Here is a 25096-nt window from a genome sequence, read left to right as displayed (position 1 = left end):
TAAGTAGGTATTTTATCTTGAGGTTTCATGATAACAGGTCTCCTCAAATCTGAAGAATCTAGTCTGAGACAACCTGCAAGACCCATGTGGCCATGGGTCTTGTAAGTTGTCTCAGACTAATAAGGTTGATCTGGATAGTGTTTCACATTTACTAAGGAATGCTCCAGGTTAACATACATTTTCGGCATAACCAAAACAGCATCACAAAGACTCTTCAACTCCCAATAATTACTGACTCTCTACTAAGCTCAGGTAAAACCCACAATGGGGTACTACACCAACATCTGGGACAGAACTGCAGCTACATAATACAAATATGTTAGGTTGTGTCCAAAGAAAGGCCATTCAACTAATTGGTATGACATGTTGCTCTGTCACTTTTAACTCTCTCATCTCTCTTTCTCTCATTTCCTATGTTGTATCCAACCCACCAAACTAGCTCTGATGCCCAACCCTCCTTCAATAGAACACTGACCCCCTATAATTTCATCCTAGCATACATTTTTTCTTCATTCTTCAGTTGCTAACTTGCGTACAAGAAGAAAATTAACCATGATTTCATGGGTCTCAAAAAGCTTTTGAAAGCCATGAACATCACTCCTTCCTCCAAAGTAAACCATTGATTAAAAAATAAAAATAACTGATATCTGTAGATATTGAATTAACCCTGGTATACTACCAAAGCTGCAAAATCATGCAACAAATCAACCATTACTGCACTACCAATAAAACTAAAATGTAAAGATTACTTTGTTTTGTTTCTTCAAGATACAGAAAACAAAATAGGTAAAAAAATCTTCAATTTTTTTTGTTTTTTAATAATACAGTAAAGAAGGAACAAAATTGGCTAAAATACATTTTTTGTTTACAATTAGGCAAAAAAAAAAAAAAACAGAGGGTGTGAATATTATAGATTATTCAAATTTTTTAGCTATATATATTTCTACATTATTCCTACTTTATATTTCCTATACATTTTATAAAAATAATATACCAGTAGTTTAACCCTTTCATTACCAACCCAGCTGAAACTGGCTCTAGCTCTGAGTACAAATGTCTTGTTTTCATAAGTTCTGAATTAAAATCTTTCACCAAACCTGAGTCACAATTTATGTTCCTGACACTAGCTGAATGATAACTAAGTTATTTTACTAAAATCTTTGTTATATTTAAAGTAATTGAAAGAAACACAGAGCATCTCAAAATAAATACAGTAACGAAAGGGTTAAAAAAATGACTTTTTAGAAAGCAAATGAAAATAATGTACAAGTTTTTTGTACATTATTGTCATAAGACAGTTTCTTTTTCCCACAGTATGCTAAATGCAAGTACTGTTTATTTCTTTCTGCCTGGCATGTACATGCAAATGGAGATGTACAATACCTAAATGACAGAAACCTTGATGGGGTTGAGTATTTGGCTGATGATCATTGTATCAATTCTTACTCACAAGTTATTACCTTCCAAGATAAAGTTGTCTGCACTAAAGCATAGTCTTGTCTCTCCAAACACATTTTATAGAGACACATGCGCACACAAACATGCATGAGGGGGATAAAAAGTGAAAAGGAAGTAACTGACTTACTATAAGGACACCAAATCGCATTTCTCTCCAGGAAGTGACACATCCTAAAATCGATACCAAAGTGATGACAATACCAGATATGATCATCATATATGATGCTGATGAATAGAGGTTAGAACCAATGATATCTGACATGAAGATTCTGTCCGTAGCAGTCCATACTCCAATTGCAAATGTCACCAAACCCGCAATCTGGAAAATTATTAAAAAAAAAAGTAAAACATAAATAAATCATAAGATATAAAGATAATATGAAGAAATGTACAGAAAGAGAGACTGGAGAAGCAGAATGGAAAGGATGAATGCGGAGAGAAAGCGAGATGAGCAGACATGGAAAGTAAGCTTAGATATGTGTTTATGATCCCTTCCAGCACTTCTGAGACTGATGACAGTAAGAGAAGAAAAGAGATGCCCAAGGACTACATTTAGGTATTAAACTGGGTAATGGGTTAAATCAGGCATGGGAAACCGTTTTTGTGAAGTAGGCCACATGGGAGATGGTTCATCATTAAGCAGAGTGTAATACTAAAAAAAAAATTCAAGGTAAATTTTCATTAGGCATACCTTTCAGAAAATCCCATGGGCTACAAGTTTTCTATAACTGGGTTAAATCTACCACCCAAAAACTGAAATGTCCCTCTGATGGGCTTCTACACAGTTTCCATCTACCAAATTTCACTCATGAGGCTTTGGTTGATTCCAAATTGTGGTAGAAAAGAAGCAAAGTGCAGAGAGCAAACATGCCTATATACTCAACAAGTGATTTATGGTATGGAAATACACCAACAACAAGATTTTAATTCCTGACTTGAGGTTCTTAAATTTTACCTCCTAATCATACAGCTAACAAAATATTTAATTTATTGTAGCAAAGTTTGAAGACTTCTTTTTTAGTGGCAAAATATAAACATTTTCTCTTTGTTTGCTGTGTGTGTGTGTGTGTGTGTGTATGTGTGTTATTTAGCCAAATATATTAACCCTTTCAATACCAATGTACCACAGATAACCTGATTCTTTGTTACAAAACACCACTGGTTTCAAAGCATTCATATTTAAAGTAAAACCAGCTACCATAATTTTATGTAAGAGCAGCCTTTTATGTGAAAAACAGCAGCTTAAATATGCCAATAGATGGAAAAATTAAATGTATAACTAAATTACTTCACATTCTCTATAATTTTTCAAAATTGATATACATGACAGGTGCTGGAGTGGCTGTGTGGTAAGAAGTTTGCTTCCCAACCACATGGTTCCAGGTTCAGTCGCACTGCATAGCACCTTGAGCAAGTGTCTTCTACTATAGCCACGGGCAAACCAAAGCCTTGTGAATAGATTTGATAGATGAAAACTGAAAGAATCCCATTGTATATGTATATATCTATGTGTATGTTTGTGGCTGTGTTTGTCCCCCACCACTTCTTGACACCTGGTGTTGGTGTGTTTACATGCCCGTAACTTAGCAGTTCGGCAAAATAGGCCAACAGAATAAGTACCAAGCTTAGATAAAAGTACTGGAATCAATTCATTCAACTAAAATTCCTCAAGGCAATGCCTCAGATGGCCAGAGTCTAATAACTGAAACAAGTAAAATATAAGAGATGAGCAGATGATAGACCTGATCAGTCAGAGATGAACAAAAGCTAAACAAACAACTACTACAAAACATAAACATAAATAACAAAATATACATCGTTATCCACCCAGTTAACAGCTGTAGGTTTTAATGTGCGACAAAGGTGGAAAGTGTGTGGTTGCAAAGGTTGAGCTCAAAATCTCTTGTGGAAGCGCCATCCAACCAAAATGCAAATATATGGGAAACTACCACCTGTGTCATCTCTTGTGAAAGGTAGGAGAGTCCAGTTTGCTGGACATTGTTGTAGAGCTGAAAAAGAGGTAATTTCTACTCTTCTCCTCTGGAAGCCATCTACTCGCAATACCAGAGGGCGCACACTCTCCTACCCTGATGTAATCTCCAGGGATACAGGCATCCAGCAACAGGACCTCCGTAATGCCATGATGGACCGTGAAGTCTGGCGTCGCATGGTAAATTCCATTGTCTCGACCACAGTCGAACAATGATGATGATTAATGTGCTGAGGCAGACTATACATATAACTGAGAAATCGTAATGAATGCTATGATACTTTGTGTTGGGCATCTTTGCCCAGAGGAACAGGACTGAGGGAAAATAAAGCTGAGAACATGTTATCCCAGGCGAAAATAAGACCGAAAATGGATTATCCCAGGGGAAATAAAACTGATAGTAGGTTATCCCAGAGGTAATAAAACTGTGATTAGGTTCTCCAAGATTAAGAATATATGTCATCTCAAGGTGAGAATATGATATCCTAGAGGAAGCAGAGTTGATAATATAATGTTCCAGAAGAGAGTAGACAGGAAATGAGTAATCCTAGAGGAAATAGAGCTGATAATAGGTTACCTCTGAGGAAATAGAGCTGATAATAGGTTATCTAAAGATTAAAATAACAAATGTGTGTTTGGTAGACAATATGAGATTATATTCCTACTTAACGAGCAAATGGCAGAATTAAGAGCAGTCAATAAAATACTCTGGTATTTGGTTATGTCCCTTTATGTTCAAAGTTCAAATTTCACCCAGGTTCACTTTACTGACCTTGGAATGATAAAATACAAAGTACATACATGGAGAAGGCAATGTAATTGATATACCCCTGATGGTCTCCATGCATGACTATAGCCAAACAACAAAAACAAGAAAAAAAGTCCAGTTTACAGAGTCAAGAATAGTAAATAAGTAAAATTATTTTTTGCTTCAAGAAACTCTCACTACCCACTCACACACTGTATCTCATGGCAATAAATAGTTTAAACATGAGGTATAGCCACAAGTAAGGCTGTGTGATTGAGACAAACGCTTTGTAACAATGTCTAAAACTACTGCACAGCACCTTGATCAAGTCTTCTACTGTCTTCCAATCTCTGATCCACTTCACTATATACAGCCTGTAACTTGGGCAATGGCCTTTGCTCCCTCTTTGTTACATCATCATCTTCTCTTCCTCTCTCTCTTTCTCCCCATCTGGGACAGCCATGTTTCTTTCTAATGCAGGGCACCTTTTCTGTCCCTCAGCATCATTCTCACCAGTTCAGAGATCTTAGCTAGCAAATTACTTGGTGACCTCACTGCTGCCGGTGCCACATAAAAAGCACCCAGTATACACAGTAAACTGGTTGGCATTAGGAAGGGCATCCAGCCATAGAAACTATGCTAGACAGCAAAGCTTGGTGCAGTCTTTTGACTTGCCAATTTCTGTCAAACCATCCAACCCATTCCAGCATGGAAAATGGACATTAAATGATGATGATCTTTTAATGTCCTTCTTCCAGGCTAACATGACTGGATATCTTGACAGGATTCAGCGGGTCTGGAGTCTGTTAGTGCTTCAAAACCCTAACCCTAACCTTTAGCTCAGTGGGGCAGTTAGGACAGAATTAGTCTTCACCTGTGAAAGGGTTCCACCTGTAATCTCTCCTCAACTATAGCCACTTTGAGCTGGTTTCAACTGATATGATTCTACTTGGAGACTTTCTTCAATTGTCTGAATTCCAAACCAAGCTTCTGCAGTAAATATCACACCATTCTAGCTGTCACAACAGCCAACTTCAATAAGACGCTACCCCTTGAGGAGTTGCTCATCAACCAAGTCCTGATATTTGGTTTTCTTTAGTTTCAATAAGTTTTCATTAAAACCAGGGAAAAGTAGACATAAAAACAAATGAACAACACATACACACAAACACATGCGTACGCACGTGTGTGTGTGTGTGCATGTGTGCGCGTGTGTGCATGTGTGTGTGTGTGTTTATGCTTACTTATGTAACTTAGCAGGTTAATAAGAATTAGGTTGATAAAATAAGTACTGGACTTGATATGATCAACTAAAAACTCTCAAAGAATAAAAAGAAAAGGTTAGTCAAATAAATTTACTGAAAAAACAAGTATAAAAAGGAATACTTACAAAAAACAGTATGTTCACTATGAAAAGAAAGAACTTTAAACCTTTCTTGCCCATTGTAAGATTTTTCTGTCAAATACAAAAGAAAATGAGGTTAAGTACAAACTTTAAAGAAGAAATACATTTAGATATTTACAAAAAAGTTTGTTTGGGTGATAGGAAATTTGAAAGTTTTATCAAATGCATACATGACAACCATCATCTTTCCTACTTTATAAATTCTTACATTTAAAAAAAAAATATTAAAATCAAACTAACACAAGGTCAAATTTCTTACTAAATATTAACGACATATCTTCAATGGGAGAACACCAACACTTCTTAAGGAATACCAATGAACACTCTTGGAAAAACACTGCTACAGTATTATAAAGATCACAGTTGTTTCAGAAGGTCTATAGTAAATAGGTGAATCTGCATTGATTTCATTGATAAGGATTCAGTCGTTCAATCAAATGAATTACCTGTTACTCTTAAATTAATATGTAAATGGCTGAACATTGAGCCAACATGTGTACCCCTTAAGATAATCATAAACCTAGGGGAGAATCACAGTGAGGTCATTCCTCCTTTTAAATTGTTCCTAAAATATTTGTCAAAATGTTAATTGAAAGAGGTCAGATTATTTTGTAAAGATGATTTTCAATCAAACTTTTTACAATGAGATCAACAAAAAGAGGTCGAGTTCTTTTAAACACCATTCTCTATGAAATAGGCTTTCAATCAAAATAAGTTTGCAAGTTTAAGTCCTATGGGAAAAAGAGGAATCTAACATTTCAGTGCTGTCCTTTCACCACAACCAAAATAAAGTTCTCCATTTCTGGTAAAATGATAGCATGGAAACATGATGTCTCTTCTTCCCATGACATACAAACTTATCCAAACTTGCAACCTTACTGTATAATTTAAGCTGATATAAGTTACTACCGCCAGTTTTCTTGGACCCTAACTGTGAAAAAGTATATAAGAAACAGTTAGTATCATCATCATCAACAACAGTCTCATCACACACCATGTCTCAACAACAATATCAAATAATACATATAGCAACACTAAGCAAACACTTAGCAGACATTTCTCAAAAATCAACTGCCAAAAACCACACACAAAGAAACAAGGAACATGAAAAGAAAAAGAGGAAGTGTACCTTCAGTCTAGAACAAGATTTTGATGCCTTCATTCCATCAGTCACCAACATGCAGTAGGGAACCCTAAAAATTCAGAGGCCTTAAGGCTAAATAAAAATCACAAGGACACATGTAAAAGACCTAGGGCATGGAGGAATTACTGCATTCACCAAGATCTGTAACTACTTCTATCAATTTTGTCAAATTCTCAGAATCTAGAAGCTGGGAAAATCTTAATCCTAAAGCCCAACAAAAACTTAAGTAGCATCATACAGACCTATCACCTTCTTCATATCCTAGAAAAGCTAGTCCATGGCTTCACTAACCCACACATCCCACTCTCCAAAACACAACATGGATTTAACCCACTACACTCAACCAACATGCTGCTCACAAACCTAACACAGAAAATGAAGGCTTCATCACCACCACCAAAAAAAAAAAAAAACCTCTCAGGAGTGGCTGTGTGGTAAGTAGCTTGTTTACCATCCACATGGTTCCGGGTTCAGTCCCACTGCGTGGCACCTTGGGCAAGTGTCTTCTACTATAGCCTCGGGCCGACCAAAGCCTTGTGAGTGGATTTGGTAGACGGAAACTGAAAAGAAGCCCGTCGTATATGTGTATATATATATCTATGTGTGTGTTTGAGTGTCTGTGTTTGTCCCCCTCGCATTGCTTGACAACCGATGCTGGTGTGTTTACGTCCCCGTTACTTAGCGGTTCGGCAAAAGAGACTGATAGAATAAGTACTGGGCTTACAAAAGAATAAGTCCCAGGGTCGAGTTGCTCGATTAAAGGCGGTGCTCCAGCATGGCCGCAGTCAAATGACTGAAACAAGTAAAAGAGTAAAAGAGATATGCTATCAACATTTTTAACTTCATTTTCTGCTATTCATTCATACAAAAAATACTCAATATTTCCTCAACACACACTGGCCAGCTTATCAGGCTGCCTAACTAATAAGGTGCACAGGAACACTTCCAGGGCATGCATTTCCCCAAATGGAGTACCACAGGGATTCGACCTCTCACTCACTCCTTTCAGCCTATTCCTACATGATCTTCCCACGCCACCAGACAAACAGCCCCTTATACTGATATCACACTCACTCCCTTCCATGACTCTCCAGACATTACTTTACAACTACTTCAACCATACTTAAATCACCTTGACATGGATTCCCCAGCAACAGGTTTAAAGCATCATCTACCAAATGTACTGTCCCCTTTACAGCAGTAACAGCAGAGAATATCAAATAAATTGATATAAGCGCAGGAGTGGCTGTGTGGTAAGTAGCTTGCTAACCAACCACATGGTTCCGGGTTCAGTCCCACTGCGTGGCATCTTGGGCAAGTGTCTTCTGCTATAGCCCCGGGCCGACCAATGCCTTGTGAGTGGATTTGGTAGACGGAAACTGAAAGAAGCCCGTCGTATATATGTATATATATAAGTGTGTGTGTATATGTTTGTGTGTCTGTGTTTGTCCCTCAAGCATTGCTTGACAACCGATGCTGGTGTGTTTACGCCGCCGTCACTTAGCGGTTCGGCAAAAGAGACCGATAGAATAAGTACTAGGCTTACAAAGAATAAGTCCCGGGGGTCGATTTGCTCGACTAAAGGCGGTGCTCCAGCATGGCCACAGTCAAATGACTGAAACAAGTAAAAGATTAGAGAAAAGATATCACATGTAGCAACATAAACATGCCACATACAGAAGATAGAAATACTAGGAGACACATGAAACTCTTCTTCCACAACACAGCAACACGATGCAAACGTACATAAAGCAATCAGAGGCACTACGTTTGTGCAGCAGAAACAACATCAATGGTACACAAGCAATACATTAAATCCATTATGAACCACATTGGTTGTACTTGGGTTTACAGTCTCTCCACAACAAACCACAAGGAACACAAAACTGTGCACTACAATTCATAACAGATTGCACAAAGACCTATTTCTTTACTACCCACAACGGGCTAAACACAGAGGAGACAAACAAGGACAAACAAACGGATTAAGTCGATTATAGCGACCCCAGTGCGTAACTGGTACTTACTTTATCGACCCCGAAAGGATGAAAGGCAAAGTCGACCTCGGCGGAATTTGAACTCAGAACGAAACGGCAGACGAAATACCTATTTCTTTATTACCCACAAGGGGCTAAACACAGAAGGGGCAAATAAGGACAGACATAGGCATTAAGTCGATTATATCGACCCCAGTGCTCAACTGGTACTTAATTTATCGACCTCGAAAGGATGAAAGGCCAAGTCGACCTCGGCGGAATTTGAACTCAGAACGAAACGGCAGATGAAATACCGCTAAGCATTTCGCCTGGCATGCTAACGTCTCTGCCAGCTCGCCGTCCACAACTACACAAAACTAACACAATGAAAGAAAAATATTAAACATGAAAGACTGTCTGGACATTCAACCATTACACTTCCTGTCATGACATGATAAAAACACCTTCAAACAGATCACACATCTACAACACGTAAGTATATTATCTATCCAGACAAATTTAAGAACACATCCACAGAGAATTAGCTGCAATGCCACTAGCCTCACTTCACATCAATCGTTGTACTGAGAGGAGATACTTAGATCAACAATGATAACTGCAGAGGAATAGATATTGTCACACTCTGAGGAATCCAGCTTACCTGCCTCTACTGTGAAGACCACCGAAATCTATGGACATACACGAAAATACTGGACAATGGACAGAAAAACATGTTCACATTTCCACAACTGCATATTTATAGGATTCCTCACCATTTGTCTGAGAATGCAGCAATCCTCATTTACAGAGAGGATATTGTATCACTACTAAGATGGCTCTGTGAATCGCAACTTGTCACTCCACCAGCTCCTTGTGTGCCATCAGAACAACAATGAGAGGCTTTATCTGGTCGTTTGACAAGCTAAAAGTAGCAGCCAAATCTCTCTTATATTACACTCTTGTATCTCAATAAAGAAAGGACACAAGAAAAAAGACAAGATGGTTATGGTTGGAATGCCTGATTTCAAGTTTGCTCGGTTACATCTGATTTGCAGCTAAAAGCAAATATTCAACCAACAACAACCACACAACAACACCATCACTACAACCAATGCTGCATTAACCATTAAGCAAAATAAGCATGTGATTAATGCATCAAGGGAAGGCGATCACTACAGAAACGGTAAATGGTTTACAGCATAAAAGAGATTCACTCTAAACTTGCTAATTTTCAAAGTAGTTTACATGATCAGAAATATAATTATGAAGTGTTCATGATATCATGGTGAGGATCTGATGAAAGACTTTGCATTTAAAAAGGCAGAAGAAATTTACATGCCACCGGCATTGGTCACGACTATGACTTCACGGGTCTTCTCGAAGGAGAGGAGCTTTCTCCGTCCGGGTTGCGGGTCCGTGGAATAAGCTGCCGGACGAGATGGTGAAGATGCCGACGACCGCTCAGTTCAAAGTCTCCCTTGACCACAAGTGGCCTGAACTCTTTACATGAACACCACCCTGTACATAACTCCATGTCCCCCTACATGGCCTTGCTTTTTGCTTTTTGAGCCAAAAAATTAACTAACTAACTAACTTCTCAAGCACAATATATAAGGTCTCAGTCACAGAAGCAATGACAAGCGACTGAGATCTTTGGTGATATTCCATGCTTGAGAAGACCAGTGAAGCCAAGTGAAATCAGAGTCATGGCCGATGCCAGTGTCATGTAAGTGGCACATAAAAGCACCCTTTACACTCTTGGAGTAGTTGGCGTTAAGAAGGGCATCCAGCAGTAGAAACCATGCCAAATCAGATTGGAACCTGGTTCAGCTTTCCAGTTTCAGTCAAACCGTATAACCTATGCCAGAATGGAAAGCTGACGCTAAAAGACGATGATGATAATAATGATGATAAATAAAGTGGAAGTATACAAAAATAAATGCCTTTAGAAAGAATTTCAAATATTGCCGGGGTAAAAATAGGTAATGAATGTGACACATAAAAAGGTTCCAGGTTGTTTTATGATCTGACCTTGATTACAGACGATAGTAAGTAAACACACTAAAGCAGACAAATACATATAACTAGTCACATACAGTATCTTAGATTTGGTCTAACACAATCATTTAACACAGACAGGTAAAATATTGTCTAGTGTATAATGAAGTCAAGAGTCTGTCAAAATTGGTGACATTTAAAATACATGACAGGCGATAGATTAGCAGAATTGTTGAATGTTGGCATAATATCTTATGGTATTTGTCCTGACTTATTTTGTTTTGCGTTCAAATCGCACTGATAAAATAAATTTGGATAAAATAAAAGGGCCATTTTTGATCAAGGCGGGGTATAGAATCAGGATACCCACGTAAGTTGGATTTATCCCATTTTGACGGGAATTTTTTAATTTTTAATTTTTGTTTTGGATCTTTTCGGTTTGAACGGCAGTTTTTACATAATTTCTAGGTAACTAAAAAGTTTTAAACTTCGTATACTGGTAGAATGTGTTTATAAAACATCTTGGATCTTTTCCTTTTGAAAGGCACTTTGTAACATAATTTCTAGGTAACTAAAAAGTTTTAAACTTCATATACTGGTAGAATGTGTTTATAAAACATCATTTTCTCTTGGTTTTATTGAGAAAATTCTATAGTTTGTAAGATATTTCGTCTGAAATTTCGAGCATTTCGGCAATTTTAACCAATGAATCGCCTCTAGTGAGCTAAAATCATTTGCTGCGTCTAAAACTGAGACAACATCCTGTCACAAACCCTCAACCTAACCCTAACTTTTTTTTTCTTAATTGTTATGCGTGTAAAAAAAAACGAAAGCAATGGAAAATAATTTAAACAATTAACAAACAAAATAATTCTATAATTTTATACACACACTTTCCGTACATATACGGAAATTGTTAATTGTTTAAATTATTTTCCATTGTTTTCGGTTTTTTTTACACGCGTAACAATTAAATTAATTTAACAATTAAGAAAAAAATTTAGGGTTAGGGTTAGATTGAGGGTTTGTGACAGGATGTTGTCTCAGTTTTAGACGCAGCAAATGATTTTAGCTCAAAATTCGAAAAATTAAACTACGTTAAACAAACAAATTACAATTTTCTCAAGAAAGCCAAGAGAAAAAAATGTTTTATTTTGACACATTCTACCAGTATACGAAGTTTTAAAGTGCTTAGTAAACTAGAAATTGTCTGCCGTTCAAAAGGAAAAGATCCAACATCTTTTTCTCTTGGCTTTATTGAGAAAATTCTATAGTTTGTAAGATATTTGTTGTTTTTTTCTTCAATTCGTAATGGATAATCCCTTCCCAGTCCCACCATACGCACAACATCGTTTTACGCGGAAGATCTTGTTTCACACGCGGTGTCGCTTGTTTACCAGAGCTAAGCCATTCCTTACGCTACTTCATATTGATGTACAGTCACCATTTTTCGACGCGAGTAACGATTCGGTAAAGAAATCGTTGCTTGTCTCCATGAGTTGAGCGGTGACGAGCAAGCAAACCAGCGGAGATTGTGGCTCGTTGATTTTTGTTGTTGTTACTTAAAGCATGCGGAACCCATGCTCCACACTTCTGAACCTTTCCCATCGAATGTGGATGCTTCTCTATACCAGTGTAGGAGCATTCCATTTTCTTTTCCAGTTCCCTTGTCGTTTCACAAGAATTTTCGGGCAAAAATTGGCTTAATCGCTCTTCATCGAACTCAACTGGACGGTCAGAACGAGATGCGTCTTTGAGGTCAAAATTTCCATTTTTGAACTTGGCATACCAATCACGAGCGGTTCTTTTAGCTATGGCACTCTCTCCATACATAGCACAAATGTCGCGAACATTTTTTGCAGCCTTAGAACCTTGATTAAAAGCAAAAAAGAAGGAGGTGTCCAAAATGGTTGTTTTTCTTAACTTGACATTGCATTTTAATGATCTGAAAAACTAAAATTAACTAGAAAAAAAAAAAAAAAAATATATATATATATATATATATATATATATATATATATATATATATATATATATATATATATATATTCCAAAATGATTAAAAATAGAATTCTCGAGAAAAATAGATTCCAAAATTTAAAAACGCAATAAATTCCAAAATTTAAAAAAAATGGCGGGAACTTGGTTGCCAATCCAATATATTATTAAGATAGTCAGCCGAAAGTGCTTTTGGTAATTTTCAGGATATTTTTTCTTCTGAGTTTACATCTCACTTTGTTTTTTCATCCTTCCCGAGTCGATAAAATAAAGTAACAATCATTTACTGGGATCGATTTAATTACTCGCCTCAAACATATAGCCTTCTGTCATAAAAAAAAACAAAAAAAAACACTAAGAAAGTTATAAGGAAATAGGCAAGGTCGTTGTGGACGCTAAACGGTAGTTATAACCGTCCTTTGAATGTAGGACATTAAAATTAGATAAAAAAAAAAAGAGGTTACGGGAATTAGTGGTGACCTGAGAGACGACAAAATCATGCAGCAAAGATCGTAAATTTAAATCAGTTCGAACTCCATGAGACAAAAGAATTTGATATTTAGGGACCAACTCTTTGCTCCAAAGAATAATTTCAATATTTTGTATTAGATCTCTCTCTCTCTCTCTCTCTCTCTCTCTCTCTCTCTCTCTCTCTCACACACACACACACACGCTGTTATGGCTTTCGTTATTAGATAAACTGTTTCTCAATTGCTCTCTCCCTCTCTCATACGCACTCACACATAACATAGAAGAAAATCTATAATATAGATCTTAATGACCCGAATTACGAAATAAAAAATGTTCAATTTTTTCATTTCATGAGTAGTTAAATCTTCTCAATTTTTGTTTTTCCTTTGGTAATTTTGTTTTTCTTCTCCTTACAACTCGGGGACGATCAAACCAACCAACTTAATCGCATAACATGGCTGATTTTGTGCTAAGCCAAATGTAGGGATCGACAGATTTAGGGAGTGATTTTGTGCTAAACTAAACGTGGGGACAGACATGAGATTTAGGGAGACAGGTAATTAACTACTAACATGATTTTTGCGCCCGGTTCCGCATTTTCGTACATGACAGGTAAGGAAAAAAAACTAGAACAGGTGTTTATTGGAAGCTTATACAGGTTGATTGATATATGTCAGAGAGGATGGCATGTGAAGAGAATGGATGTTACAATGTGGCTAGGTTGATAAAAAAAAATGTAGCTCTAGTAGCAGCAGTTATCTAGCAACCACGTCAGTCCTAATCCATCAAACCTTACTGATCAATGGCATTCCAAGCATGACCATCATATCTTTACTCTAGTATTGCAAAATATGAGACTTTTTCTTTTTTCTTTTTTTTTTTTTTTGAGACGGTAGAGTGTAACTTGTAGAACATTTAGCTGATATGTTTAGTAGGTCGAACGACCGCATAGGTTTCCTTGGTCCGAAAGAAAAACGTGAAAGTTGTGTAGAAATAATGCAGATGCAGGATTTGAAGCCGTTCATTAGCTCTCATTATCATATTCTCAACACTTTCATACGTGTTTCTATAGATTGGCGGGACCGCTATGTCAGCGCACCTTTCCCGGACCCTTCAACGAGGCCGATTCAGAGAGAGAGAGAGAATTGGTACCCTGTACTTGACAGTACTAGAGCCTAGATGAGGCGGAGTTCAGCGGGTGCGTTGGCCCACAGAGACTTATGGAGATGGAATGGACCCCTTAAAATAAAACAAACACAACTCACAACCATCTTGACTTTTGAAATTCTCTAATTCTGATAAGAGAAGACGAAAGCAGTCTTGTTCCACTTCCCAAATTCCTCTTGGAGACCCTGCAGATACTGTATCGAATCTGCAGGTTGAAAGACAAAGTTGGCCTTGGTGGGATTTGAAATCAGAAAGTGGAGAGCCAAAACAAATACCTCAAAACATTCTACGCGACCCTCGAATGATTCTACCAATTCGCTACCTGACATTGAGTACAATATTCAACTTCCTGCCAACATGGTTAACCAAATTGCTAGAAACGGCAACCAAATCTCCCTCAAATTACAACCGTATTCAAAAGGCAAAGAACATGTTAGATAATGTGCCCCTAAATACACTATTTGGATCTTTTCGGTTTGAACGGCAGTTTTTATCATAATTTTTAGGTAACTAAAAAATTTTAAACTTCGTATACTGGTAGAATGTGTTTATAAAACATCTTTTTCTCTTGGCTTTATTGAGAAAATTTCATAGTTTGTAAGATATTTGTTGTTTATTTTCTTCAATTTCTGAAATTTCAACCAATCACTGACGTCCATTGAGGTAAAAAAAAAACATTGTGCCGTATGAATATGTCCCTCGTTTAAGAAACAGATTGGGTTTATTTGCATTTATGAAGAAAAAAAGATACCCTTCTCCCCACCCCCACCCCTAACTAACTCTAACCTAAAAGAGATTGAAATGCAATAGATCGATTCTTGGGTCATAATTATGGGTGACAATTTCATATGACACAGCTAGAAAAAACTGCCGTTCAAACCGAAAAGATCCCACTATTTTTGTACAAAAAAAAAATCAAGACTATCAAGGTTAGAATGTCTTCGCCACGGAAGACATTCAGATTACGAGTGAGTGGAGTTAAACAACATTCATTGATAATTACTTTTGACACATCAAACTTAGTATTTTGTTTCCTTTACGTGTGATAATGCAAGAGACGTTATGGTAGTCATGCCTTTCCCAAAGACCATTAATTTATTTGCCAAGAGAGGCAATCACTCCTACTGCACTCCTTGCAAGTTTTTAGTACTAGCAATTACTCACCATATACACTCACCTCTCATGAACACAACCTTTGGCCTCGTTAAAATCATTATCAAACACAAACATCAGATAAGGCTTTTAAAGTTTCTTGTAAAGTTTACTCAAACGTGTGTCAGAGGTGGTGATGTGAGGATAAGCAGGTAAGAGAGAAGGGTTTGCTTGGGGCGGCGGGGTGGGGGGCACAAGCGTGGAGGTGTGGTAAGAATTTTGCTTCCCGACCACAGGGTTCTGGGTTCACTCCCAATGTGTGGCACTATTTATCATATATGTATGTATGTGTGTGTATGTTTGTGTCTCCTTGTCTTGACATCGTGTAACAGTCGTTAAGTAATTGTTACTGCCATACAAGCTGTGTTATTCATTTCTAATATTTATGAGAAAATTATTGTCTACGGGAAATATTACCTTGCTTGGAAACAGGTGTGGACTGGCAACATGATACGCATCTGGCCATAGAAAATCTGCCACAATAAACTCTGTCCGACTCATGCAAGCATGGGAAAGTGGACGCTAAATTTTATATGTATACTAGCTCCAAAGCCGGACTTTTAAGGTAGCTTCTGCGGAGGGCTAATTGGGCTTGCGGCCCAAAACTTATGAGGGAAATAATAATAAAACATTTATTGGTATCCTACCATCTCAGATTTATATCATAGAGTATCACATTTGGAGAATTTTGTATCACTGTGATATTTGAAGCTCACCGTAAAGAAGCAGGATAAACAATATTCTTAGCTTTACCATTTGGTGTGAGTATGAAGAGATTGTTGCTATTTTCTTCTCTGGAACAACCAGTATAGAGCTGAACACGGGAAAAGCACTGCTGTATGAGGTGAGGTTCAACAATTTTCAGTGACTGTCCTTGACATTGCAAAACTAACTCTTACTGGAAATTGAAGTCTTTTGAATTTAACGGGTATGTCTGTTGGAATTCTTGGAATAAACACATTTTCTCCCTTTCCCTGTCCAGTGATCGGTGTCAAAAATGAACCTTGTTCACAAAATTAATGTTGGTGAGCTTCATCCCGTTCCTGTACCAAATGAAGCGATGGCCTAAATTGGAATCGATATCACCAATTTGCCAAAAACAGATTATGGTTATTGTTGCATTGTTGTTGTAATGGATACTTTTCCAAATGGCCTGAGGCTCGACCTTTGAAAGATCACACAGCGGAAAGTGTGGGGAAGTTTCTCTTTGAAAAATTCAGATAAATGATTCAAGAGAATTCGTAAGCAGAGTGTCTGCAGAGCTACATAAACTGACAGGAACACAGCAGCACATAAGCCTTCGAGCAAATGGCCTCGTCGAGCGATAGAATCGCACTATAAAAGATGCTTTTATCAAATCCCTTGAGGACCGCGGTAACTGGGTTGAATGCTTACCAGCAGTTCTGTTTGCGCATCGAACAGCCAAACATTCTTCGACTCATTTTACCCCGTTTCAAATTTTATGCAACAGGCAAGCTTTCACTTCCAGCTGAACTACAGCACAACTCAACTGCCAAAGATCGGGACAATTTTAGAAATGATCAACCTATATCCAGAAAAATTGACGTTATTCGGGACAGTTTGATTTCTCGAGTTGCTTCCAATATTAGAATAGCTGAGTCCGTTCAAAAAGAACAATTCGATAAAAAAAAAACACGAGCAACAGCAGTTTGGTATTGGAAATATAGTTCTGCTCAAAAACCTAATTCGAGAGGACATTTTACGGAACGCTGCACAGGTCCTTACACTGTTGCAGAAGTTTGTGGCAAAAATACCTATCAACTTTCAAATAACAGTAAAGTACTAAGAAAGAAAGTAAATGCTACCAACCTCATTCGATATATTGAGCAACCACTAGCAAGTAAAAAACGAAAAACAAAATACGAAAATCAAGATACCCAAACACCAAACTAAGAAAAAAAAAACGAAAAAAACTGCGGTGATGTTTTAATGTATATAAATACATTTCGTTACCAAGTTAAAGTGTATAAATAAATTTCAGTTTGTATATAAAACACATATCGTTCATCAAATCAATCTCTTATCGTTACATTCTGTCAACTCACTCCACTATAAACAACATCCATCTGCTACATATCTATGGCAAAAAAGTACTATAATCCAAATTACTTTCTCATTAACAAAAAAAAAGAGGGTTTTATTTTTTTTTAAATTGCAAACACAGAATCTCTGAAATTCGACATGTTCTTTTCAGCGCATCATAAAAGTGTTAAAAATATATAATATCATCGTCTTATTTTAAGATTAGTTTACAATCTTGAATGTAATCGGTGTTTAATGTTATAAAAATAGCAGGAGTTGTCTCAGAATTTATTATTTTAGCAAAATCATTTGAGGGGTTAATGTGAACAGCGCGGTAGTAATCTGAAATCGATTTCAGATTAACGAGAGGTAGCTTGAAACGGGGGTAACTTGAAATCTTTACACCAGAATCATCCCGATTCCAAAAAGGTATAATATGTAAATATTGAGCAAATGTAGACTGAGATACAGATGGACAGAACCCCAGAGGAATGGGAAAAGAAAAGGGGTGACCTCGCAAATTTTAAAAAAGGATGTAGAGAAAAGGGAGTGGGGGAATAAAAATGAGAAAAAGACAAAAAGGAGAATATAAAGAGGAAAGGGAATTGAAGAAAATGGAAAAACGACAAAGGATGCATTTCTATTTCTTTCTGCCGCACCCCCCTCTATCAGCATTTCCCTTTATCAATCACTCCAGGAGTAACAGAACAATTTGGTGTAAATACTCCTTTCTTCTATAGGCTCAAGGCCTGGCAATTGAGTGGGGAGAGTAAGTCGATCGCATCGACCTCGGCACAACTGGTACTCATCTGAAAGGATGAAAGGCACAGTCGACGTCGACGGAATTTGAACTCAGAACGTAAAAACCGATGAAATGCCGCTAAGCGTGCTAATTTTTCTGTCAGCTTGTCGCCTTTCCTAGGGTAAATAATCATAAAAATTTGCAGTAAAAACAGTATATATATAAATATATACGTTAATATTGTTGGTTATATTTATACTAACAGAGATACCCGGCGTTGCTCGGGATTAAAATGGCATAGTTTGTATATAATATATTACAGTTATGGTGAAGCAGGTGATATGGGAAAGTGCAGCATTGACAAGAAAACATTTGTGGAGTAAATGCTGGGCTAATTTGACTAAGCAGCATGCTATGCATCCGTTTGGGGTATTTCAGGCCCTAACCTGTGATGGAAAATTGGAGGTGGGGGTTATGTGATTTTTGAACGCACAGAAAAGATGTCAGTGGATATACTCTCATTTGCAGCAGTCAGAGCTGTGTCTAACACGACCCATCATCTGAAATTTTAACACCTCCTTCGGGTTTGTTGTCCTACATCACTCATAAAGTAAATTTGGAGGATCTGTGGTTGTTCATTTTTGGACAGCAGGGAACCAATGAGGTGACAGACTTGCCCTAGAACTTTGACGTCAGCGTAAACTCGTGTTTATCTTCTTAGATGCACCAAACGATGTCATTTGAAATGCAGAGTTGTATTACCTGATATTGTTCAGAAAATCCTTTGACTGGATGGAAGTGCCTTCTAGAAGATCCATAAGAGGTTGAGAAGGAGCTGGTAGTGCTGGCAATGTTACCTGACCACCTGAGCAGCACATACCATTTGTTTCATTTGAAAATTTTAAAGCACTGCAGAAACGACAATTTGTGTTTAGCACACCAATTTGGACAGGGTTATCATTTTTATAAGAATGGGATGGATCATATCTGAAAACAGTTTCAAAAGTTGCGAAGAATGAATTTGTACGTAGTCTGTTTCTGAGAGCTATTCTACTGGACCTCTGTCTAATCATTAAAACATTGATTTACTGATCCAGCATTAAGTGCTGCAACATGCATTTGCTGATCTTGAGAAAATCTCATCTCACTTCTCTGTTCAGACTCTCACCTTCGGTTTTCTACAATCCTCCTTGCTTTATACTTGTTTCTGGAGAGATTACGTCTTTTCTGTGTTTCTCCCGCTCATTCCGTAAAAAATTATTTGAAGAGAGCAGAAATTGAAAGAAGACAAAGCGAAAAGGACAGAGAAAGAAAGTGAAAGATGTATGTACGTCTATATGAAATGGACGCGCGCGCGCGTGTGTGTGTGTGCGTGCGTGAGTACGGTTGTGCGTGAGAGAGAGAAAGAGATTGAAAAAGAGAGATAGAGTGAGTAAAGGTGTGTGTCGTGTTGATAGATGTCTTTTAAGGTACACACACATATAGAAAATGTGACGTCATCGTATAAAATGTTTACGATCGTTGATTTATGGAAAAGATTATAATTTTAAATGTTCGAAATGCAAATATGTGAATGGAAATTAAGTTTAATTTGTACCTGAAATAGTACTGAATCTTTTGATACCTCATACATCAAAATATGCAACTAGGTTTTGGAATGCATAAGGAATAATATATATATATATATATATATATAGGACAGACTTCTTTCAAACTGAAAGTATTATCTCACATTACAATAGACGTAGCTAGCAGTATAGCCCGGCGTTGCCCGGGATTGAGTTAGGATTATTAACCTAATCAAGCGCTTTGTTTCAAACCGAACTAAGTTACACTGACGTCAAACATTTCCCTACTCCCAGATCCCGTAACAATGGTGGCCTCAGGGACTTGACTACCAAGAGGGTCCCGTTGCACTGTTTAGGTGGATAAAGCGTGTACTCTTTAATTTATTTGAGTTTTACTGAATGATTGCGTAAAATTTTCTTAATAGGATATATTGTAAGTCTACACACACACACACACACACACACTTGGTGTTATTGTTGTTGTCATGCGTGTACTCTTTATCCCATTTGAGTTGTTGTTTTAAGTGAAAACGTGCCGTTTCAGGTGTTCCACTCATTGGATGGTAGGTTTTTCTGAGTGGGGATTAAAGCAGTGATTTATTTCTGATATCATTATATCATCGAAGATTTTATGGCAGGCGATAAGTTTCAGCGAGGGCTATCCTTTGTTTTGAGTCACAGAGTTGTCAATGATCTATCAGCTGTTAAGGTACAACGTTCGTTAAATTCCGTAAAATATTTTTATTTGTTTTTTTTTTTAACAGGAAGTGTACATTTCGTTTGATGTCAGCATAAAGTGAAAGAGAGAGAAAATGAAAGGGACGTGTGTATATATTGATGGTGGGGTGCGAGATAGAAAGTGTGTGTATGTGAGAAAGAGAGAGAGAGAGAGATAAGGTGTGTGTTGATGTCTGTGTGTGTGTATGTGTGTGAGGGAAAGAGTGACAGCGTACATTTTTTTAAATTTATTTTTCCTCGCATCTTTTTTGAGTGATTGACTGAGAGAGATATAGATAGAGTGTGTGTGTGTGTGTGTGTGTGTGTGTGTGTGTGTGTGTGTGTGTGTGTGTGTGACAAAGTGTGTTGCTGTGTGAGAGGGAGAGAGGGAAAGTGTGTGAGAGAGAGATACATAGCGTAAATTTTGTTTATTTACTTTTTCTCGCATCTTTTTTTAGTGTTTGACACAGAGAGGGGGGGGCATTACGCTATCTCTCTCTCTCTCTCAGTCAATCACCCACTCAAAAAATGCAAAGAAAAATAAATTTTTAAAATGTACGCTGTCACTCTCTCCCTCACACACACACACACACAATATTGTTCGCCATTCCAAAAAGGAGACTTAACTCATGCTAGCAAATATACAGATTTCACAGACTTTCAAAATTGGTAAAAGTTATGGTCGAAAATCGATTTTTACCGCTATCTGCTGGTGCCTCGGGGAAATTAAGTTGACAAAAGCACAGCCATGATCGTGACAAATGTCCTCCTAAAATTGGAGCGACATGCGTGCTAATTCGTGGACGTACATAAATTACATTCATGTACACACACACACATGCTACCTTTTATTAATAGATTATAATAAGAGATACTGAAATAGTGTAAGAGATAAGAGATTGCTCTGGGCTCGCATTAGGCAAGAAGTGGGAAATTTATTTGGCCCATGACACTGCGTTGACCTTGGCTTTTGTATTTGACGACTGTTGCTTTAAGCATTTTATTTCGATTTTATATATGTGTGTGTGTATGTATGAGCCAATGAGGCAGACCTCTACATGGTAGCTAGACCTGGTAGAAATAGCAGCCAAATCTCACTCAAAACACCCTTCTGTTTTCAGCCGACAATTCTACCTATTATGTACTTTGAATGAGAAACCGTAACTAAACATTAAGATTATTAACCCCAAACTTGGACGGTGTTAAGTAGTGGAGATGTTTGGTGGTTGTATGTGGTGGTTACTTTTGACTTTCTTCTCAATAAGGATAATTGATTGATAACAAATCTTAACACAATATATATACAACGTCAAGTGGAATCCCACATCTTAAGAGAAACAGAGAGAGGAAAGAAGAGAGACAGCATAGCGACGGTTTTGGCTGACTGTCATCCTGTGCTCCCTTTGTTGCTAGTGAAATGATATGTGCCGGCTGTCTGAGCAAACACGCTGATCTTAATGGCGGAACAAACAGGACAAAAAGATTACAAAAATAGCGATTCTCATTTTGAAGCTATTTTGAGAATCTTTTTAGATTACGGAATGCCCCGCTCTCTCATATATCCATGTTTAAAATTTCAGCGTGATCGGCTGAACAACACTCGAGTTATAAGCGCACAAACAGACAGACAGAACAGATTTTATATATTAGATAATCTCTATATTTTGATCAGAATTACAAATGATTTTTTTTTTCACCTTCGTTCAATAACTGCAATAGTTAACTTTTAAAATATTTATAAGAAAATAACACAGCTGCAGAGTTTTTTCTCACTTAAGTCGATTGGTCAATCTCTATGCGTTGAAGGCTTTTATTGCGTTTCCACTTTGGCAGTCAATATATTAAAACAAACATGGCCAACCTTTTTCGAGAAGCGGACTACATGTGACATGGATTTGTCATCCGCCTGATGAACTATGAAAAAGTTCTAAATTTATTCAAAAAATAATTTAAAATGTGTACTATAGATAATGCATGGTGACCAACAAAGGCCATCTTTTAGTTTTTGGTTTCAGGGTTGCTATGATTGTTCGGCAATTTCCGTAAAGTTTTTATTTACTTACTTTATTTTCATGTCCTGTTGAAGCTGACATTTGCTTTGAAGTGGGTGAGGAAGGGGAAAACTAAAACATACGCTACCACGCGCACACGGATTTAGCCACACATATACGTATATACATACATATACATACATCTTTTTTTGTTTGCTTGTATGTATGCCATTATTAAGTTTTATTTCAAGATTTTTTGCCAATAGAGAAAGAGCCGGTTTGTAACCTAGATCCAAGGTTCCTTAATTGAAATTTCAATAACATCAACAGGGTATTTTTGTATGTATGTATGTATGTATGTATGTATGTATATATGCATGTGTGCAGATTTGTATGTTTTGTTTTATGTATGTATTCTCGTGCATATAGTTGCATGTCTAGGCATGCTCATATATACTTAAATGATAAACTTCTGGAAAGTTTTACAGATTTTTACAGTTCCCGTGATGGATTGGATCCGTAGTCTTCGAATCAGCTTTCACCTTTCTGGTTTTGAGAAGCCTAATTTCTCGAATGAATGACTGAATGAATGTATGTATGTATTTTCGTGTATATGAAAGATAATGGGTGTACGTGTGAGAGAGAGAAAGAGAGAGAGAAGGAGAGTGAAAACGTGCGCGCGTGGTAGCATGTTTCACTTTTCACCTAGCTCATTCACTTCAAAGCGAACGTCAGCTTCAACAGGACATAAAAACAAAAGTAAATAAATTAAAATTTTACGGAAATTGTCGAACAATCATAGCAACCCTGAAACCCAAAATCGAAAGATGGCCATTTTATTAACCCTTTGCCTGTCCCATGTATCACGTAATACACAAGACATATTTCGTTGGTGTCCATGCATTATCTATGGTACACATTCCCAATTATTTTTCAACCACCAGAGCGACTTGGGACCTAGGAAAGCTCTTCATTACGCATAACATATATAGGGTCATCTCATAAATAATGCAGTTTTTTTTCAACTGCATGAACTAAAAGTCGGAGGGGGATAAACTACCTGCATCAATTTTCTATAAAAAGCAGGTAGTAATTTTACCTTGTTCTTACTCTAAGTACAAGTTTTGAAGAGTGCAGTTCGATTTAACTGTTATTTTTCTAAAACTATAATGGAAGTGACAAAGGAGCATGTTCAGCATATTTTGCTTTTTAAGTTCAATAAAAGCAACAACACAACGGAAAGTGTGAGGAATATTAATGCAGTATATAGGGATCAGACAATTATTTGGTTTCAAAATGAAAGGCGTTCTTCCATCAGGATAATACTCAGCCACATACAGCACGGATGACATTCCAAAGGCTAGAGCAGTTCGAATGGAAAACAATGCCCCACTCACCATATTCGCCAGACGTTACCCCATCTGATCATTTATTCCACCGTCTTCAAAATCATTTGGACGGAAAAAATATGAATTCTTTAGATGAGGTCAGAACAGTACTGAAGGTGTATTTTCGGTCACGGACAAGTGAATTTTGGAAGAGGGGCCTTGCATGTATACAACAAAGATGGAAGAGCATTGTAGAAAACGAAGGAGGGTATATTTTAGATTAAAAAAGAACTTTATCTTAGAAAATAAAAGAAGTATTTAAAAAACCACATTATCTATAGGCTGACCCAATAAAATAAGAGCTAAATAAAAGTCTGAAAGCAAACATGGACTTTTAGGACAAACTAAAATGCTTTGGATAGACAAAAGGTTAAATATGACAATTTCTAAGTCCCTTTTTGAATTCTCACTGCCCCAACCCTTGATGGGATATGGAGTTGACTATACAACCCTCTATGAGAAATAAAGCATTATCTCTGAAAAAAAATAATAAATAAAAAAAGAAGGGAATGCCTTTCATCGTACGTATGTTCAATTATGGCTGACCTGAGGCTAGACAACAACAACAACAATACTAACAGCTTCCTTTTGTTCCCTGTCTTAACCCCTTCGCAACTTAAATCCTGCAACGATAACAAACAAGTTGATATAATTTTGTTGTTTACAAAATTAAAACTGCACCGAACCTTCACTGACTTTTTCGTAATCAACCAAGACACGATATGTTGAATTAAGCAGGAATTAACCTTGATTTTACGCACACACGAGACATCTATCTATGTATCTATGTGTGTGTGTGTGTCATGAATAAGCCTAGAAAAAATGTCGTCCACTGAAACATTAGATTGAAAAGAAACAAAATGATATTTAAAGGATTGGTATGCAAGTGGAAAGTGTTTACGAGAAATGAGACTATTTTTTTTTTATGGTGATGATAGTGTGCGTGTGCGCGTGTGAGTATGGATGACTCACAAAAAATCCGCGCCATTAAGAAAGAAAGAAAAAGAATGCTTAATATAGAAGGGTTTTATCCTATTCATTGCAAACTGAAAATTTACTGCCTAAAGGAGTGGTTCTCAACCAGGGTCCGTATGACCTCTGGTGGTCGATATAAGATTTTGGTAGGGTTCACGGGATCAA

The 25096-nt window shown here is 37.2% G+C and overlaps 1 protein-coding gene across 2 annotated transcripts in view; it reads right to left on the bottom strand.

Annotated features, from left to right (window-relative positions):
* The window catches only part of LOC115211976 (CD151 antigen), a 56011-nt gene that overhangs the window by 19339 nt on the left and 11576 nt on the right, over nt 1-25096 (bottom strand). Inside the window, exons 1-3 of one of the 2 annotated variants that reach the window (XM_036503009.1) lie at nt 20814-20818; nt 5587-5652; nt 1586-1777 (exon numbers count right to left, since the gene is read on the bottom strand). In XM_036503009.1, the coding sequence (XP_036358902.1) occupies nt 1586-1777; nt 5587-5640 (246 nt within the window). In that variant the 5' untranslated portion in view covers nt 5641-5652; nt 20814-20818. Of the gene's footprint in view, nt 1-1585; nt 1778-5586; nt 5653-20813; nt 20819-25096 lie in introns of those variants that run through there. The other variant, XM_029780750.2, reaches the window with a different exon arrangement.

Source organism: Octopus sinensis, linkage group LG5, assembly GCF_006345805.1.
Source record: "Octopus sinensis linkage group LG5, ASM634580v1, whole genome shotgun sequence".
Lineage (NCBI taxonomy): Eukaryota > Metazoa > Mollusca > Cephalopoda > Octopoda > Octopodidae > Octopus > Octopus sinensis.
The sequence above is the reverse complement of the archived record's forward strand: the minus strand, read 5'-3'. Positions and strand labels throughout refer to the sequence as shown.